Source organism: Camelus bactrianus, chromosome 3, assembly GCF_048773025.1.
Source record: "Camelus bactrianus isolate YW-2024 breed Bactrian camel chromosome 3, ASM4877302v1, whole genome shotgun sequence".
Taxonomy (NCBI): Eukaryota; Metazoa; Chordata; class Mammalia; order Artiodactyla; family Camelidae; genus Camelus; species Camelus bactrianus.
In genome coordinates this window covers 90,060,687-90,077,871 of record NC_133541.1, presented here as the reverse complement: position 1 = coordinate 90,077,871, position 17,185 = coordinate 90,060,687, and the positions used below count along the sequence as shown (strand labels likewise).

Below are 17,185 nucleotides of genomic sequence, written 5' to 3'. Positions count from 1 at the left end.
GCTTTGGGTAGTATGATCATTTTAACAATATTAATTCTTCCAATCCAGGAGCATGGAATATCCTTCCATTTCTTTAAATCATCTTTAATTTCCTTTATCAATGTTTTATAGTTCTCAGCATATAAGTCTTTAACCTACTTGGTCAGGTTTATTCCTAAGTATTTTATCTTTAATATGATTTTAAAAGGGATTGTTTCGTTGCTTTCTTGTCCTGCTATTTCATTGTTAGTGTAAAAATATGCAACTGATTTCTGTATGTTAATCTTGTACCCTGCTACCATGCTGAATTCATTCACCAGCTCTAGCAGTTTTTGTGTGGAGCCTTTAGGGCTTTCCATATACAGTATGATTTCATCTGCATATGACAGTTTTACCTTTTCTGTTTGAATTTGGATCCTTTTTATTTTTCTTGTCTGACTAGTGTGGCTAGGACTTCCAAGACTAGGCTGAATAGAAGTGGTGAGAGTGGGCATCCTTGGCTTGTTCCAGATTTTAGTGGGAAGGGTTTAGTTTTTCACTGCTTAGTATTATGCTGGCTGTGGGTTTGTCATAAATAGCTTTTATGTTGAGATACGTTCCCTCTGTGCCCACTTTGGTAAGAGTTTTTATCATAAATTGGTGTTGAATTTTATCAAATGCTTTTCCTGAATTTCTTGAGATGGTCTTGTGATTTTTGTCCTTTTGCTGAAGTGGTGTATCACATTGATTGATTTGCTTATGTGGAACTATGCTTGTGACTCTAGGATGAATCCACCCTGATTGTGGTATGTATTTTCATGTGGTGTTGTGTACAGCCGGTTTGCTATTTTGTTGAGAACTTTTGCATCTGTATTCATCAAATATACTGCATTGTAATTTCCTTTTTTTGGTTATGTCTTTGTCTGCTATTGGTATCTGGGTGATAGTGGCTTCAGAGAATGAGTTTGGGAGTGTCCCCTGTGCTTCAGTCTTTTCTAAGAGTTTGAGAAGGATCGGTATTAGTTCTTCATTGTATGTTTGGTAGAATTCTGCAGTGAAGCCATCTGGCCCTGGACTTTTGTTTTCAGGGAGGTTATTAAATTGCTGATTCTGTTTCACTTCTAGTGGCTAGTCTGTTCAAATGATCTATTTCCTCTTGATTCAGTTTTACTGGACTATATGTTTCTAGAAACTTGTCCATTTCTTCTAAGTTATCCAGTTTGTTGCCATAAAATTATTCAGAGTATTTGCTAATGGTTTTTGTATCTCAATGGTATCAGTTGTTATTTCCCCCTTTCATTTCTTATTTTGCTTATTTGGGTTCTCTCCCTGATTGTCTTGGTGAACCTGGCTAGAGTTTAATTTTGTTTACCCTTCCAAAGAACCAGCTCTTGGTTTTATTGATTTTTTCCCTACTATTTTTCTAATCTCTATTTTACTTATTTTCTCTCTGACCTTTTTTATTTCTTTCCTTCTGCTGACCTTAGGTTCTGTTTGTTCTTCTAATTTTTTTAGGTGGTAGGTTGGGTTGTTTGAGATTTTTCTTGTTTTTTGAGGAAAGCCTATGTCACAGTGAACTTCCCTGTTAGGACTCTTTTACCTGCATCCCACTGATCCTCTGTGGTTGTGTTTTCACTGTCATTTGTCTCAAGGTATTTTTCAATTTCCTTTTTAACCATTGTTGACCTATTAATTTTTTAGTAGTTTGTTTAATCTCTATTCACTTTTCTTTCTTTCACATTTCTCTTTCTGTGGTTGATTGCTAGTTTCATGCCACTGTGGTCATAAAAGATGCTTGAAATAATTTCTCTCCCCTTAAATTTGTTGAGGCTAGTTTTGTGTCTGAGTATGTGGCCTATCCTAGAGAACAGTCCATGTGCACTTGGAAAGAATGTGTATCCTGGTTTTTTTGGTTGTAATGTCCTGAAAATACCAAATTAAGTCTGTCTGTTCTATCCTGTCATTTACGATCTGTTGCCTTAATGATTTTCTCTAGATGATGTGTCCAATGATGTGAGTGGGGGTTGAAGTCTCCTACCATTGTTCTGTTCTCATCAATAGTATATGTATTTTTGATGCTTTGTTATTTGAGTATAATGTCTATCTCTTTACAATATTTTTTTAAAATAAAATAATTGTCCTTTTGCAATGATCAGACAGACATCTAGAAAAGAGTCACCAAATTTTTCTGAAAAGGAGCTACACAGTAAATATTTTACGCTTCATGGGCCCAACAGTCTCTACTGCAGGTACTCAGTTCTGCTGTTGTAGTACAGAAGCAACCAGGAACAATACGTAAACAAAAGGGTACAGGTGAGTTCTTTACAAAAAAAAAAAGAAACTTCTTTACAAAAACGGGGGTCCGTCCAGATTTGGCTGCAAAGACATTTTTTGGAGGGAGCTGGTCCCTGATTTCAAGTAATGTTAAAGAGCGACAGTGACAGAAGCAGCCTTACAGTTACAAGGTTCCTAATGTATTATCATTAGATCTCATTTTTGCTTTTCCTTTCAAAGGTATACACGTACCCTTTAAATCTTAATTAGCTGGGAGTTATGAGCATGGTGGTTGTTTCTAGCAAATACTTTTCAGCTCTATTGAAATCCTTTTTCTCTGTTAATCTGTTCATGTATTCAGCTACATTAACTGACTGACTTTTGTCTGAACCATTTGGCCATTCCTGGGATAAATCCTTCTTGGTCAGAATATAATGTTTTTGATATCATGATTTATAATAATTAGTACATAGCTCATCTTCGTCCCCAGTTTCTGGCACAGTGCTCACTTGGATTTCCTCCAGGCTAAGAGCCATAAAAAAGGTGTTTTGTTATGTTAATGAGGTGATTTTTGAAAAGCTCTCAGGTAGCCTAAGGATGGGGGTTGGTGGCCAAGGGACCCAGTCCTGTGACGACAGTTGGAACTTGCAGTCCCATTCACCACCCCATCCCACCCAACCTTTTGGGAGGGAGGGGGGGCTGGAGGTAGAAATCAGTCAGGCCTGTGTAACAAAGCCTCCATAAAAATCCAAAAGGACAGGATTTGGGAACCTCCAAGCTGGTGAGCATGTGAAGATCTGAGGAGAGTGGGGCCCGGAGACGGCATGGAAGCTCCGTGCCCTTTCTGTATACCCTGCCCTGTGCATCTCTTCCGTCTGGCTCTTCCTGAGTTATATCCTTTTTAGTAAACCAGTGATCTCGTGAGTAAACAGATTTCTTGAGACGGAGGTATCTGGAACCCCCAAACTGTAGCAAGTCGGTGAGATGCCCAGGTAATAACCTGGGTTGGCTACTGGCATCTGAGGTAGGGGGCAGCCTCGTGAGAAAATGAGCCATCAGCTGGGGCAATAGCTGGACAGATTAATCAAAAGAAAGACTGACAAGAGGGCCAGTGTCCCTTGGCTCAACCCCTCAGGACCCAGAGACCTTTGCACAAGATGGGGTAAAATAGGAGTGGAGAAGGAGTCCCTTGAGCTGTGTTACCAAAGTCCACTGGTGAAGTCCTGACGTGTGCTACAATTAGACTGAAAGAAAGTAAAAATGTAAAGATTGACAGGATTATGAAAGTTGAATGTTTGTAACATAAATATTTACCTGGTTGGCTATGATGTCTGGCTGAGGAACACTTCCCTGCTTAGTGTTACAAAACCAAAAGCCACTGATGATGGAATTACAGTAAGTCTGTAGGAGAACTGGTACGTCTGAACAGGTTTTATGAGAAGTGACTGTTTTTTTCACCTGATTGTATTTTGGGGATGGACACTGTGTCTCACTAGAGCACGGTTCCCCCGTCCAGTATTGTAAAAGAGGAATGTAAATCCACCCTTCCAGCATGATTAACTGGGCGTGCGATATGGGAACCAGGCAGTAAAACTGCCCTGACCCACACAGTGCGGCAGGGAAGTTGGAGTGCTGGTGTGGGACACAGTTCTCTGCACCAGAGCCCTATGTGGGGCGCAGACTAAGGCTTACAGCAGAAATTTGTGAGCGCCTCCGAGCAATGACTACTTGGACTCTGAAGTGGAACTTCCACTGGAGGGGTGTTACTACCTAGCCATTGGACAGTATTAATTGAAGCTACTTCTATGATTGAAGGATGTGAAATTATCTTGAAATATGAAATACTCCTAATGTCTGGGAAAATGTTGGAGAAACACCCTAATAGGGAAGGCAGTGCCCAGAAGTTTATAATCACATGGAAACGGTTTATACAGGATAATGCTGCCAGGGGGAATACAAGGAGGTGAGCACGGTCTCTCTTCCTCTAGGACAGAGTCTGGGGTCACCTGAGGAGCTGCTGGAACTGAGTGCCCCATGGACAGTGCCGTATGAACAGCTCTCAACTGAACCACAAAGAGCTGCTTGGTTTATGGATGGCAGTTCCAGGTGAATGGATAACACACCATTTGGAAGTCCACTACTCTGAATGACGAAGGTAAAAACAAATCAGCTTGGTGAGGCTGAACTGCAGGCTGTTTTCCCAGCAGTGGTGAAAGAACTGAACAGAGGTCAAGTCCCCTACCTCTGTTTTCTTCTGACTCATGGGCAGTGGCCAATGGTCTGGCCATACAGTCAGGCAGGAGGGCAGTGGAAACCTGGCCTATTAAAAGGATGCCCATATGGGATACACAGCCCTGTGGAATCGCTGTGGGAATTTGAGGAATGCATTGAAGTAGGACATGCTGATGCCCATCAGAGGAACTCCTTTCCAGGTTTAAAAGGTGAATAGAATTGACAAGCAGATATCCCCTGTGCTCCCTTAAGACGGCCACGTGGGTCCACGAAGTGAGTGCATCTGCGGGTAGTGCAGCAACGCAGGGATGGGCTGAATCTAGACCCATTCCTCTCGTACACTGAGGCACCAGTTCTGACTGCCAGCAAAAAAAAAAAAGACTGCAGATGGCTCTGTGGCATATTCCCAGTTGGGAAGGGCCTCAACATAGCTGGCAGATCAGCCTGATGCTGGAATCCCTGGGGGACAACAAACGGGTCTTCACAGAAGGAGATGCTGACTCTGGGCTGGGCTCTTCTTACCCAGTGGTAGACAAATGCAGAGCCCTGTAAGAGAGCTGGCACAGAGGACAGTGCACTCCTTTCTTCAGAGATGTCCAAAAGCAGGCAGAGCGCGCCCCTCAGAGGGCTAGTCTGATAGAGGACGGGGAGGGGCACGGACACACGGGCTGTCTGCAACGGGGGGAGACGAGGCACGAAGGGCTGGTTACAGGACTTCGGGAGTGCGTGCTCACACTCGGCGTGAGGGGCCTAGAGTGGTGTCTGCCCTGGACAGAGTCCCATGTTGGCCTGGGGGGCCTGGGGGAGAGAATGCTAACAGGACTAAGCAATTCTTGCTAAGGGAGGAGAACACTAGTATAATAACTTTTTTCTTTCTTCCTCAGGTTGCCTCTACTTTTGTTTTCCACCATGTGATGTAGTGATTGATTATATGACCAGACTTACAGATAGAAGTACAGGAAACAGATGATTCCCCCGCCAACCGTAAGCATGCTCTTAATCTATAAGCGATCCTTGTTTGAAGAGCAGGGGGTGGACTGTGATACTGTGCTTTATAACAAGAAATATGTATCTGGTCTTCAACACTAGTTTCTGGCACAGAGCTCCTAAGAGCCCTAATTAGAAAGCCCTCAAGTAACCTAAGGATGCAGGCTGGTTGCCAAAGGAACCAGCCACGTGATGAGAAGGTTGGAAGCTTCAGTCCCACTTACTCCTCACCCAGGCCCCCCTCCACCTGTGGGGAGGGGACTGGAGGTCAAATCAATCACCAATTGCCACTGATTTAATCAGTTGTGCCCATCCAATCCAATGAGGCCTCCATAAAATCCCAAAAGGACAGGGCAGGGAGCTGTGCCCCCTCTCCCCACACCTGCCCTGTGCATCTCTTCATCTGGCTGGGTTAGATATATAATAAACCTGCCATCCAGGGAGTAAGTGCGTTTCCTGAGTTCTGTGAGGTGCTCTAGCAAATTCATCAAACCCAAGGAGAGGGTTACGGGAACGTCTCATTTATAGGCAGGCACTCAGAAGTACAGGGGACAACCTAGACTTGTGACAGGCCAGGGGGAGGTGCACAGAGGCAGGGTCTTGTAGGGCTGAACCCTTAGCGTGTGGAATGTAACACTGTTTCTAGAAAGTATCAGAAATTATAGGATATACAGCTAATCAGAACCCTTTTTAATGTTCTTCTAATACATTTCAAAATTTTTATTAATTTTGCCAATGATTTTGACATTTAGTGATTAAATGATACTATATTACAATTTTTTTTTGGTGTTAGGTGACAAGCTGGTCTCACAGAATAAAATAGGAAACTTTTCCATCTATCCATGAGAGCCTATGTACTTTGTAGATCTCACTTTTAACACCATTAGGGCTCTGATTTTTTTCTGGAGCTAGATGAAAGATACTTAGGTTGACTCATAGGAAACTGCCAAAATTGGAATGGTTTTGACTTCAAAGACAGTGATTCCATGTGGTTCAACCTAATGGTTTGAAACTGCCATTTTATGTAATTTTTCTAAATTACTGGTCTAACAGTATGCACAGTATTTGTTTACAATCTTTTAGTCACCTTCATGTGGTGGATTACCTTCTCAAAGGCAGCTGGAAGATTAGAGAGGCAGTAAAACAATAGGGAAGGAACAGAAAAGCAAAAAGTGAAGCTAAATCAAGAATTTTTGAAAACAGTATTCCAAGTTTCTCTGGAGATTATGAAAAAGAAAAGGATAAAACTAACCTGCTGTACAAATTCCAAGGGTACTGGGGTGGCTTGTGTAAATGCTTCCAGATGAATGCCATGCACAGGGTCTTCAACTATCAGACAGCCAATGTCAAACCACCTGCAAAACAAGGTGTGACTTGCAAGTTGTGTATGTGCTAAGTAAGTCACAGTGAACAGATGAAGTACTGTCATGCACATAAAACATTAGATTGATTAGGAAAATATTCTTTTGAAATTTTCAAGAGAACAATCCATAAAAACATTACCCTGTTGGCTTAATTCCAAGAGGCAGGAAAAGCAACAATGAAAAAATTGAGTATTACATATTATGAAAAGTTCCTTTTCTCGCTAAGATTCAAGGAGAGGAATGCGAACAGGAATATTCAAATATGCAACAGGTAAATTTACTCATTTGAAAATGCAAAGGCTCATCAGAAATAATATAAAATGTCACTTGTTAAAATATGGGAAATAGAAATTTTCATTATATAATTATAATTATTACTAAATTATATTGCCATCTCTATGATTAACACATAGCTGACTTGCAAAGTTACTAGCAAATCAAAAAATAAGCTAATTCAGGAAATAACAAATCCTCTCCTCATTTCCTGATAAATCCTCCTTATCATACTTTCTGAATTGTTCACAATGAATCACTCTTTGAAAACAGCTTCATGAAATCAAAGACACTTTTTCCATTTAAAGATACTCATATAAAAAAAAGTGATAACACCCCCAGCATTTTACCTAAGGAGCATCAGGAAACCAGGAGATGCCCTGAAATCATGAGTTTAAATGAGAAGATGCAAAGCAAGAAAATTAAAAACCAACTACATCTATTAAAGTGTCACAGAATATGTAAATAAGGTTGCCAATCCACATTATATTTTAAGAAACAGCAAAACAATATATTGAGTAACAACTTTGCTGAGTGTTAAAACAGCAGTGTGTAATGTCTGTAGTATTCACATCCTCAAAGTTTGCTTCAAATTAAGAGCCTTAAATACCTATCTTACTAAGTGTAGGAATCTGTCCTGTATTTTCCATGCCCGCTGTGTTATGCAGGTGGTGGGGAGTAACTGCAGTGACGTGGCTCTCGGGCACGGCTTCCTGAGCAGCAGCCTCCCTGAAAGTACAGGCGTGTCTCCTACGAGGTCTGTGAACACACGTTAGAACGCCAAGGGCCCCTCTGCTCTCTCTTCGGGGCAGCCCACTCCCCTCAACTCAGCTGTAACCCTGCAGTCACCATCACGCCCACCCACACCTGGGCTGTCAGCGCAGGAAACTCCCTTTCTCTCCCTACCCCCCCCCCCCCCCCGCACCAGGAGGAAGAGCACTTGTCTCCACTGCTCACGTTCCAGGACAGTCGTCCTCCTGACCCTCCCTATGTGGCTGGGGAACTAAGGGGGACTTGAGCAATCCTACAAGGAGGCCCCTCTGACTTAACAACTGAAGAAGAACTGTGGTTCCAAGATTCTCAGATTTCATGTAGAAAAAAAAAATCAAGATAGAATCTGAGGAACTGAGACAGGCATGCCAATTTGTATTTTATCAGAGCTAGACCATCTACTGCCACCAGTCACCGCACAGAAGGACATTTTAACACATTTCACACATAACCCAAGATTTTTCAACTTGTGAAGTGACAGTTCTTGCTTACACAGGTGTTCCATTTTGGTATACAGATCATGTTAATGTTTCTCCCATGGCATGAACTGATGCAAAGTTCATCACAGATAAATGGTCTATACTGGCTCAACTCTGTTAGGGGCCAACGACACTTGGGGTTTCTTTTTTTGGCTGACGCGCTCTTCCCTTATCTTAGTTATAAGCATGCGCTTTCCTGACTTTATCTTCAGTGCATTTATTGCCCATGGGAACCATATCAAGTGTTTTGGATCCTCGGTCCCTTATTATCACAGTGTTTCCATCCTTTCTCCTCCTTAATGCACACTAGAAACCATCAACAGACTTCCTAATAATGTTATATACTATTCATAATCTCCCTAACATGGCACTCTTCTGCCCAAAAGGTACCTGGGAGGAAAAATACCGTATCTGCATATGATGGAGCAATTGATGGCAATCAGTGCCCCCAGGGAAAGCTAGACAAGCACACAAGCCGTATGTAAAGGTATCCAAGAGCTGTAACCGCAAGAAGGACAAAGTGGAGTAACATTCTGGACAAGGACAACCTTTCAGAGGTAAGCTGGTCCAGGGAGGAGTTCACAGAAAAAACCTAAGTGAACAGACTGCACAGAATAACACTAGTGCTGTCGAGGGAGTGCAAACTGCATACACAACTAAGATACCAAACAATACTGAAAAGGTGAAGGGGGGTAAGTGGTATTAAAAGTATTTTCAGATTATTAAGTCATAATTTTTATTATAATGTAACCCATGGGAAAAGGCACAATGGACTCTCTAAGGTAACCCTTAAATGAGTATTGAAAGGCTAATAGAGGGACAAAATGAAATAATGATCACTGGAGGGTTCCTTGGTGCTTACACAAGTTACAAACTTGCCAACCCAGCATTCCAAGCTCTCCAGTCTGTCCCGCGAGCTGCTGCTTCATTTCCTGTCCAGCAGTGTTCAGCCAAGCTGATACAATCACTTACCCAGAATACATCTTAGTCAAATGTCCTACCTGTTCATTTCCACTTACCCATTTTACCCACTCTTCAAAACTCAGTTCAAGTCCCAAGCATTCAAGTATCTTATCTGATAGTATCTCCACTGAAAATGTATATAGCATTTCCTATCAGTATAAATTTACAGTCATTTAAAACTGTTCACTTGTGCATATGTTCTCTCCCCCAGCTGGCCTGTGATACACCCTCAAAGCTGGAGTCCTTCTGTAGGTATACTATAGCTACCAAGTACTAGACAGAATATTATCCAATACTAAAAAGATAAACTAACCACAAAACCACAGTGTAATTACAGAGAATGTAGTTTTGATAACTGGAAAGTTATTTCACTATAAATCGACTCACAATATTAAGAAAGCCTCTGTTAAAAGTCCAATACCTCAAAAACAATGATGAATTTTCCACACTAAAAGCTGAAGTGCTGCTCAACAGAACTCAAACCAGGTGAGTTCCTTCCTCCTACCCTCCTGAACAGACACTTAGCTTCCTCCTCTTCCTCCTCCTGCATTAGAAAGACAAACAGAGACACTAGCCTCCGCTTTGTCCTCTAGTACAAAGACACTAGTTGCCGCCACCTCCTTCTCTTTCTCCTACTGGAGGTCAACATCCAAGCCACTGTATCATATTTAGTGCTGTTAAGTGACAGTTATCACAGTCTTAGAATGCAGGTATCGCATGTCCATTTTACAATTAAAAAGGAGAGACAAGAGTAGAAATGTGAGCTGAGCTGCACAGGCCACGTAGAATATACAGCTGGACCAGCACATGACTTTCTCTTCTTTCTCGTTCTAAAATAGGATACTTTTCCTTACTAGATATTCAATGTCAGCAATTATGAAGAAATGCATAAATTCCTGAAAACACACAACCTACTACGACTGAATCAAGAAGGAATACAAAATCTAAAACTGAGGACTTGTAAGGAGACTGATTCAGTCATCAAAAACCTCCCAACACACCAAAGTCCAGCAGATGGCGTCACTGGTGAATTCTACCAAAGTTTGAGAATACCAATCTTTCAGAAATAGAAGATGGACACTTCCAAACTCATTTTGCAAGGCTAGCATTACCTTGATAGCAAAACCAGGTAAGGACAGCACAGGAAAGAAAATGAAAGCCCAGTATCTCTAGTGAGCAGAGATGTAAAATCCTCAACAACATACCAGCAATGCTAGCAAGCTCCCTGCCATCAGCTGTAGCAGTGACTTTTTGGATTTGACACCAAAAGCAAAGGCAACTACATCAAAAAGCTTCTGCACAGCGAAACCATCAACAAAAGGAAAAGGCAACCTATCAAATGGCAGAAAATATCTGTAAATCATGACAAGGAGTTAATATACAAAAAAGAAACTCATACAACTCAACAGCAAAAACCAAGCAATCCAATAAAAAAATGAGAAGATCTCAATAGCCTCCTTTTCAAAGAAGACATAGAAATGGCCAACAGGTACATGGAAAGGCGCTCAGCAGCATCAGTCCTCCAGGGAAATGCAAATCAAAACCGCAGGGAGATAGTACCTCATGCTGTTAGAATGGCTACTAGCGAAAAGACAAAAAAATAACAAGTGTTGGTGGGAATGTAAACTGGTGCAGCCACTACGGAAAACAGTAAACTGAACTAGGAAACAAAATTACTACCTTGAAAAGATACATGTATCCTCATGGTCACTGCAGCATTATTTCCAACAGGTAAGACATGTATTTGTTGATGATAAAGAAAATGCAAATTATATATGCACTGTGTGTGTATATATATATAATATATATATATAAAATATATATGTGTATATATATACACACACACACAACGAAGTATAAGGGAGAAAATCCATTCCATTTGCAACAAACGGATGGACCTTGAGGGCATTATGCTAAGTGAAATAAGACAGATAAAGACAAATACCATATGATACCACTCACATCTGGGGGGTAAAAAAGTGAAATCACATACACCAAGAACAGATTGGTGGTTGGAGAGGCAGCGTTGGAAGGGTAAAATGGATGAAAGGGATTAAAAGGTACCAACTTCCAATTATAAAATTAAAAAATCATTAGGATACAGTGTACAGCATGATGATGATAGTGATCCTTTTTATACATGTGAAAGGTGCTAAGAGACCAGATCTTGTCTTGAAAGTTTTCTTTACAAGGAAAAGATTATGACTATGTTTAAAAAAAAAAAATCTTCTTACTTGTCAGGAAGCAGTTCTGCAATGAAGTTTTCTACTGACACGGCAGTCTGTTTTTCATGGATCACCCCAGTTCGACGCAAGCTATCAATCCGTTCCTGGGCACCCTGAACAGCAAAAGTGTATGTTAGAAAGGGTTTCTGTTCTAGTCAGTATTAAATATACTAATTTATGATTATATAAGTAATACATGTATACATCTATACACTCACATATATACTCATTATAAACATTCAAACAAATGATGTGATAAGACTGTTCAAAAAGCAAGATGAAAGTATTTCTGAATAAAACTACCCACGGATAATACATCTATTTTTATTGTGGACACAGCAAGAAAAAAGGGAGACCTGCTACGTAAGCTCAGAACCTGCTTATGGGATTCAAGGGATATAATAATTTCAGTAATGGATTTAAATGTTAATACTGGGTTAAGAAGGTCTCTTTTAGGACTGACTACTCTTTTTGTGCTCCTGGCATGTGGTTCCTCCCTTGCCCCAATAATCAAAATCTCTTTGGGGTTTCTTTAACACTCCACTGTTACCTTTCTAACACTATAGAGCTGTCTAATTAAAAACCAAATTGGTGTATCAATATGTAAAAACCCATTAGCTCCATACAGATGATAGGATTAGCATCAGAATCATGAAAGAATGTAATGTATATAGTGATGTTCTATTACTCACTTTTAATCCAGCTGCATAGCCCACTGGTTGTGGGGCAATATTGGACTGTCCAGCTTCCCCTATGACCACGGCTAAGCCGAAGACCTCCTGGAAGGCATCTCGGACGGCAGCAACTTTTACTTCTTTATTTGATGTCACTACAATGTCCAGTTCACCTCCAGATTCTACGAAGACCAGAGGAAAATTTCAGTTCCATAGTAAAACAAAGAAATTCTCTTAGTTACTATCATCCACTAACATTTTATTACATTATTACTACCATCCTCGCAAAACGATGCGAGATGTAGACTAACTTTTGTCTTGGCTGAGAAAACTTGAGGCAGATAAGGTCTCCCCTGGGGTCACACAGCTACTCAGCGGTGTCAGAACTCAAGCGGAGTCTGCATCTGTTCACTGCGCCACCTGGTGCACGCACACGCTTCCCCCTGTCATCTAACGGCATCTGAGTCTGTGACTTCTCAAGAAAAGCAGTTTGTACTGGGAAATAATTTGGACCTCGAAACAATGGTATGCTTGGTTATTATGAATATATGAACTATATATGGTTGGGTCCAGGCAGTTATGAACAGAATAAACAATTATAAATGGTACTTATCATTGCTATGTCTTCTTTGCCACCAATAGTCACAAGTTGTGAAAAGTCACTTTTCAGAAGGTTTAAATTTTTTTTGCTTTAAATGTTTAAAATCAATGGAAAAGTATTTCCTTGTTATTGCTACTGAAAAATCTCAGTTCTGGGTCCTAAAAATAGTTTATTTTGAATACGTATTAAGATGCAACATACTGTATATGTGAAGTTAAAGAATTCTATGACGGGTGGGGGGAAATCTGAAGACACAGAATTCTCTGTTCAGGGGTTCCCCCTCCCCCCACACTGAATACATACTGATGTACGGAGCCATGCCAGGGTCCAACGTTGTGATCATGCTCTCCACAGAATGTTTGGTTTTATCAAGTACAGATTTCACCATAGGGTTCCCAGCCACACCCTGTAGAGAACAAACATATAAATACCCCTTCTAAGCAAAAACACCATGATAACCTGATACTGAAAGAAAAACTTTTGAGATTTCCAATAAACTGCAGACTCATACTTTTGTAAAATGTAAGAAAAACGAGGTTATGGCAGCGTCAAAATTGCTGTGAAGTTTCAAAACACTCCCTTGGTATATCATCATAGATTGACAGCAGTCTGCAGACCCCACTTCAACTTGCACGGCCCTGAGAAGCATGCTTTTTCTATCTATATATACATTTATTTCATTTCTATGGATACATATTTTCCTTCAATTACTATTTACATATATATACATGTATGTATATACATACACAAGACTAGGCAAAACCTGTCCATCAACATCCCAAATAAAGACTGTAATCAAATGTCTCCAAAGACCATACTGTGTTCCCTAATGCAAAAATGAAAACAGCAAAAACATTTCTCATCTTTATTCCCCAGAGTAGTTACTTAATTATATAATATATGTAATACTCTACTATGTTCTACTGAAATTTCTTTTTTCCCACTTCTTATTTGTTTTGTTCCCAAATTCTCCCTTTTAATAAAGCCAGACCTATTCCTGTGAATTCTTAGAACCACACTGTTACCCAGGAGAAACCAGATCTGAGTATTTGTTTCTTTCTATACTTCTCCCAGAGTGAAACAGACTTGGAGCAGTGCCTTCTGAGATGGCATCTGGCTTGACAGGTCATGATTCTACCTATTCCAACAGACCATTAAACCAAGGTGACTCTGAAAAAAAGATGAGTTCATTAACACTGATATTAAAGACTGTTGATCCATCTAATGCTGAATTTTAGAAGAGTTATTCACGGGGCTGTAGAGTTAAACTGGGTATTACAACAGGTAAGTGACATGCTGACACGTGTTCTTAACAAGGAGAAGAAGTGATAGTCCCCAGATAAAGAAAACCTTTAAAAAGCACCAGAGGATGTAAGGAAGCAAGCTCAGAAAAACGCTCTTTCTGAAACAGAAAACTCAAACGCTGTAAATCAGTTAACCATCTACCAACTTAAAAGTACATTTAATATATAATTAAATAGCAGCCAGACTTAGCAGGGTACTGAGGGGCAGCTGACAAAGTGATTCCAAATTTCATTAAGAAAAATAAATGGAAAAGACCAGGAGAGAAAAATTTTGAAGAAAAAAGAAATCAGCTAACTTACACAACCAAATGCTGATCTGTCTTTATAAATGCAGAGACTGACAACGACTGACCTTTCTGTCTCACTCATCAGTGACGCCCCTCACCCCCACCTCTGCAGAGTAGGCTTTCAATAACCATCAGTATCATAAATAAGCAGAATCACAATAATTACAATGGAGTGGTACCACTGTGAAGACAAGCAGAACAGTGGAATCCAACCCACAGCCCAGAAACTGACATTCACACACAACTGAGTAAGAGAACAGTGACGCATCACGTCACTGTGATGTGACTTTGGAAGAGCTGATAAAGTGGCTAGAAAATTACTATGTGAGGCAAAAGTCACACTTGAAGTACCAGCTTCATCAAATTGGTAAATATAAAAAAATTAAACTATAAGAAAACTAGATTAAATCATAAAAATGATCATGAAACATAGTTGGTAAATGTCATTTTTATCATGTAAAAAACTGACAGAAATGACTTGAAATTTCGAAGCTTTGCTGTAAAAAGCATGATAAAATGTACGATAAAAATGGAGAAAACAAACATATGAGAGCATATAATAAAATATTCTTACTATATTCAGAGCTCTTATGAATTCCTTAAAGACAAAAATCATCACAATTCACACCTGGCAGAGAACACGAATACAGACTTCAAAAAAGAGATACAAATGGCTAAAAACCACATTAAAAAACGTTATAACTCAGTAACAAAGACATGCAAAGTTAAAATAGGTATTTTTTTCCCTAACAAATTAGAAAATAGTGTATTTCAATTAATAATCAGTGCTGGCAAATGAAAGATGCTGGGAGAGCGTATCTTGGTATAACCTTTCTGGAGAGCAAGATGCAGTAATAATTCTTAAAATGCTCACTCTGACATTCCACTGACATACCTCTCAAACAGAGACACACATAAAGACCTACATACTAGAGTGCTCATCGTAAGTGTATTGATAATTACAGCTAGAAAACGCCAGTAACAGATTAGTGAAAGAAAACATGGGAAATAAATGCAATGACACATGTAGGGCAAAGTAGCCATAAAGGAAACAAATTCTGAAGGATATTTTATGGCTGAGAAGATGTTCATAATACATGCTAGGTAATGACAATCAAAAGACACCAAAATAGTGTCCACATGTCACTACTCCGTTTGATTTTTATTACAAAAGAGGCACACCTACACAGGTATGCCCATCCACAAGACTGAGAGGAACTAGAGAGGAAAAAAAGTGTAATAAGAATAAAAAGCTATTTTATTTTTTCCTTGTACCATTTTTAGTTTTCAAAATTCTCTCCAAAGAAGACCTACTAGTTTTATAATTAAAAAACTAAGCATGGTCTTTGAAGTAAGTACCCCTTACCTTAATAAAACCCCAGAGTCCACCAGCTGACACCTCATCCTGACCTCGACCAATTCTAGGATCTTCTTGTTCCTCTGGAAAAGTAATGGCTGATGTGGTTCCAGTTCCCTGTGCCAGAGATGTCAAACCAGCTTGCTGAGTAACAGGAGGTGGCAAAATACCTAGTGAAAGGCAAAAACTTCAATATATGTACTGTACTCCGTAAATGATTTCCTATGAAAAGATACAATGTACGAGGTAAGTAATTCAAAACAGCTTTAATAATGTAACCATATACTCAGGCATTTGCACACTGAGTTATGAGCTCAAAGAATCACCTAAACCTTTATAAAACACAAATTATGCAAAACTCCAAAAAAGAAATTTCTTTCCCTCCTTACAGGTTTATATCAGATGTCCTGAAAATGGACAAAAAACATATACCCAGAAGTACTTCCTGTCTGTCCTACATAGCAGTTGGATGTGGTCAACCATAGTCTGAATCTCCCTAATGCATGAAATTAACTGATGTGAGCACTCAAGCCCATCATATAAGCAGCTTGTAAAAATCAGCAAACATATCCATATACCCAATTTTAACTCAAAAAAGAAAACTGACACATACATGAGTGTCATACACTCTGCAAAAATTTTTAAAGACAGTTAAGCCAAGTTGGATAATAAAAAACGCAACAGTTGTTTCTTTTCCTAAGATTAAAAAAAAACAGGAGAATATGACAAGGACGAAGTTTTCATACTGGTTTCCAGCAACCATTCCAGGGAAGCCAAAAAAGTAGGTGTAAGTGACCCAGAAAAGAAAATAGTCCAAAACCACCTGCTTGTGGCACAGACACTATTTACCTGACTAAATAAAACCATTTCCTGGACCACTGAGTCCTGGTAATTTTTTAAGTAAAGCTTTAAAAAAAAAACTCAGACTTCACCTTGGCATTCCTCTGTAAGTGCACAAAATGTTAGGACGGAAGTTTGGAGTTCTGACTGACAATCCATATACTATTTGTGTACTATGTTTTATACAATATAACCATCATATACTACATAGCATCAGCTTTATTTTAGTAATTTATATGTGAATAAGAAGCTCTGGAGATCTAGGAAAAGAGAATAAAATACTTTTTGCAGAGTAACTGGAACCCTCATACACTGCTGGTGAGAAAGAAACACGGTGCAGCTGCTTTAGAAAATACTCCGGCAGTTTTTCAGAAGTCGGCAATTCTGTGCCTACGTGTTCACCCAAGAGAAAGACAAACATGCCCACATAAAAACTTGTACATAGTGTTCACAGAAGCAGTATTTATGACAGCCAAAAAGTCGAAACAACCTAACATGTCATCAACTGATGAAATGAATAAACAAAATGCAGTATATCCATATGGTGGAGGGTTATTCAGCCTTAAAAAGGGAGCTCTGACACATGCGACAACATG

General features: G+C 39.8%; 1 protein-coding gene and 1 long non-coding RNA gene across 4 annotated transcripts in view; one reads left to right on the top strand and one right to left on the bottom strand.

Moving 5' to 3' along the window:
• PRRC1 (proline rich coiled-coil 1) overlaps positions 1-17,185 on the bottom strand; it is an 84,052-nt gene that overhangs the window by 8,903 nt on the left and 57,964 nt on the right. For all 3 annotated transcript variants that reach the window (XM_074360601.1, XM_074360600.1, XM_074360602.1), the window contains 5 exons: positions 15,759-15,919; positions 13,105-13,207; positions 12,219-12,382; positions 11,536-11,639; positions 6,704-6,806 (listed from right to left, as the gene is read on the bottom strand). In XM_074360601.1, the coding sequence (XP_074216702.1) occupies positions 6,704-6,806; positions 11,536-11,639; positions 12,219-12,382; positions 13,105-13,207; positions 15,759-15,919 (635 nt within the window). The remainder of the gene's footprint in view (positions 1-6,703; positions 6,807-11,535; positions 11,640-12,218; positions 12,383-13,104; positions 13,208-15,758; positions 15,920-17,185) is intronic.
• LOC105082079 (uncharacterized) lies at positions 5,325-12,808 on the top strand. Its single transcript, XR_012505617.1, has 3 exons — positions 5,325-5,448; positions 8,725-11,032; positions 11,543-12,808. It is a non-coding gene; the product is annotated as an uncharacterized LOC105082079 (long non-coding RNA).